The sequence below is a fragment of the Penaeus monodon genome, chromosome 31 (assembly GCF_015228065.2).
Source record: "Penaeus monodon isolate SGIC_2016 chromosome 31, NSTDA_Pmon_1, whole genome shotgun sequence".
In the NCBI taxonomy this organism is placed as follows: domain Eukaryota; kingdom Metazoa; phylum Arthropoda; class Malacostraca; order Decapoda; family Penaeidae; genus Penaeus; species Penaeus monodon.
The window spans coordinates 11,339,608-11,341,722 of NC_051416.1; the positions used below are offsets into that span (position 1 = coordinate 11,339,608).

Genomic DNA, 2,115 nt, shown 5'->3' on the forward strand with positions numbered 1-2,115 from the left:
ATGTGGGATTAGGAACTTAGTCTCTGGCATTTGTGTCCATACTGTACAGCTATCAGGCACAGTTTCTGGAGTATAGGAGTGTCTCCATGAATTAATTCCTAAATATATGAAATTTATAGGTAAACAGCAATATATTGATGCTACCAATGTGGTATTTGGCACTGAAACCATATTTCTCCCTCAGCCTATGTGCTCCAAAAAAAATAATGTTCAAGTTGGGCTTGATGCCATGTGCTACAAGGGAAACTTTACCTTTATAAATTAATGAACTTTTGAAGTGGTCTTTGATAGACAACATAGAACAGGAAGCCTCTCATGATAGTGGCACAGTATCAAGTTATCAAAGCAGTCTCCATACTACACACTCCACCAAATGACAAACAACCTCCACTTGTAATTTGGCAAGATAAAGTTCAGTTATTCAGCTGATAGTACACCAGTTACATCTTGTCAAAACAGAGGATTGTTGGCAATTGCTGAAGTGCCAATGGTAAGGAGGCCACAAAAACTGAAATTAAGTCAGTGACAGATCCAAAAGTGTCTTCAAAGATTAATGAAATAAACTAAATAAAACTATTTTAACAATATAAAAACTAGTAACTGTCCTGAATGAAACTGTACATGGTGACACTACAGCCTCTGTCCTTGGCACTGTGGTAAAGGCCAACAAGCCTCCCTTTTATGTAATTGGAAAAATAATAACTTGGACAGGTTCCTAATTTGCTGATAAACTGTCAAGATGAAAAAGCACTATGTTGCCAAAACAAAGTGCAAAGACCACAGCATCATTGCACTTAGTCACATGAATAAAGATCTCCGGACTTTGGCGGATTATTGTGGTCTCCTCTTTACTTTCTACTATTAAGATTCATAACTAATAGTGCTGTTATCTTTGTTTGACCGTTGCCAACATGCAGGGTGACTGCAGTCATCCTGCAGTGATGCAGATGCCAAATATTACTAATAAAATTTTCATTTATAAATTATTGTCAACTTCCCTAGTGATTTACTGTTAAACATGAATCAAGCCAAAGTCTAAAGAAAACGAAAGAAATATCATGGCACCTTTGCCATGGTGCCAAAGTCCTAGAGGCCAAAGCAAAATACTTAACACTGTCATTACTAAGGTTACTCATAATATTATATAACTTCTTTGTTTGCAGTTTCCAATGGAAAGATATATATACTGAAACCAAAACAAATGTACACATGCAATTCAGCAAATCTAGTCACATATCTGAAAGCTGTGGTTGTGCCTTTTCCTAAATTTTACAACAGAATACTATAATTTGCAACAGAATAGCTTAAATCAGTAAGAAAAACGGAATATAAATTTGAAAATAAAACCCACAGAAGCGTACTTCCCTTTAACCTTCAAAAGTACCTTGACTCAAATATCTTCACTTCTCTGTCTATACACAATTGCTAAAGCTAAAAAATACAAAATTACAATTTCAAAATACCAAGAGAAACAGAGTACATTCCTAGAGAAATCATGCGACAAACATTTAAAAAGTGGTTTTCAAATAAATTATCTCCCTTTCAATATGATGGGATGAACTTGCTCACCTTCGGCTATTTGTTTCTTTATTCTGAGCTTAATGCCGTTGATTTCGACCTCCTGACCCACGAAGTCGTTGTCGGAAGTGGTGCCATTGGACCCTAAATACCCGAAGGCACTCTTAAACAGGTCAGCCATCCCGTAATCAAGAGGAAATTAAGAGGAAAGAGCCGAGTCTGGGATTCGCTTCTTCATGACAGATCGCTTACAGCTGAGAGGCGCCATAGATGAAGTAACACGCCCGCCCCCACAAACAAAAGCGAGACGGATCTGTATTTTGTGGTGTTCAGTCTTTAAGGAATGAAGTTCGATTACCCAATGATGAAAGGAGTCCTTGGGATGGTAGGATACCTGATCCTTTTATATTTTGATGGTTTTCGTCTCGATATATGCAATATTGACAAGTAGAATTTTTTTGTTTATTTTGTACTATATATTGTTTGTCTTGCATCATATTTGTAGTGTTATTAAATAATATACAATTGTTATTTACCACATTGACGATAAGATCATATTTGTAATCAAAATATTGACTTTTTTCTTCAAACGATACA

At 36.0% G+C, this 2,115-nt stretch overlaps 1 protein-coding gene across 1 annotated transcript in view; it reads right to left on the reverse strand.

Annotated features, from left to right (window-relative positions):
- LOC119592889 (cyclin-G-associated kinase-like) overlaps positions 1 to 1,771 on the reverse strand; it is a gene marked incomplete in the record, with an annotated part of 28,823 nt that extends 27,052 nt beyond the window's left edge. Inside the window, 1 exon segment of the mRNA XM_037941782.1 lies at positions 1,570 to 1,771. Coding sequence (XP_037797710.1) covers positions 1,570 to 1,699 — 130 coding nt within the window.
- Between the last annotated feature and the right edge of the window lie 344 nt (positions 1,772 to 2,115).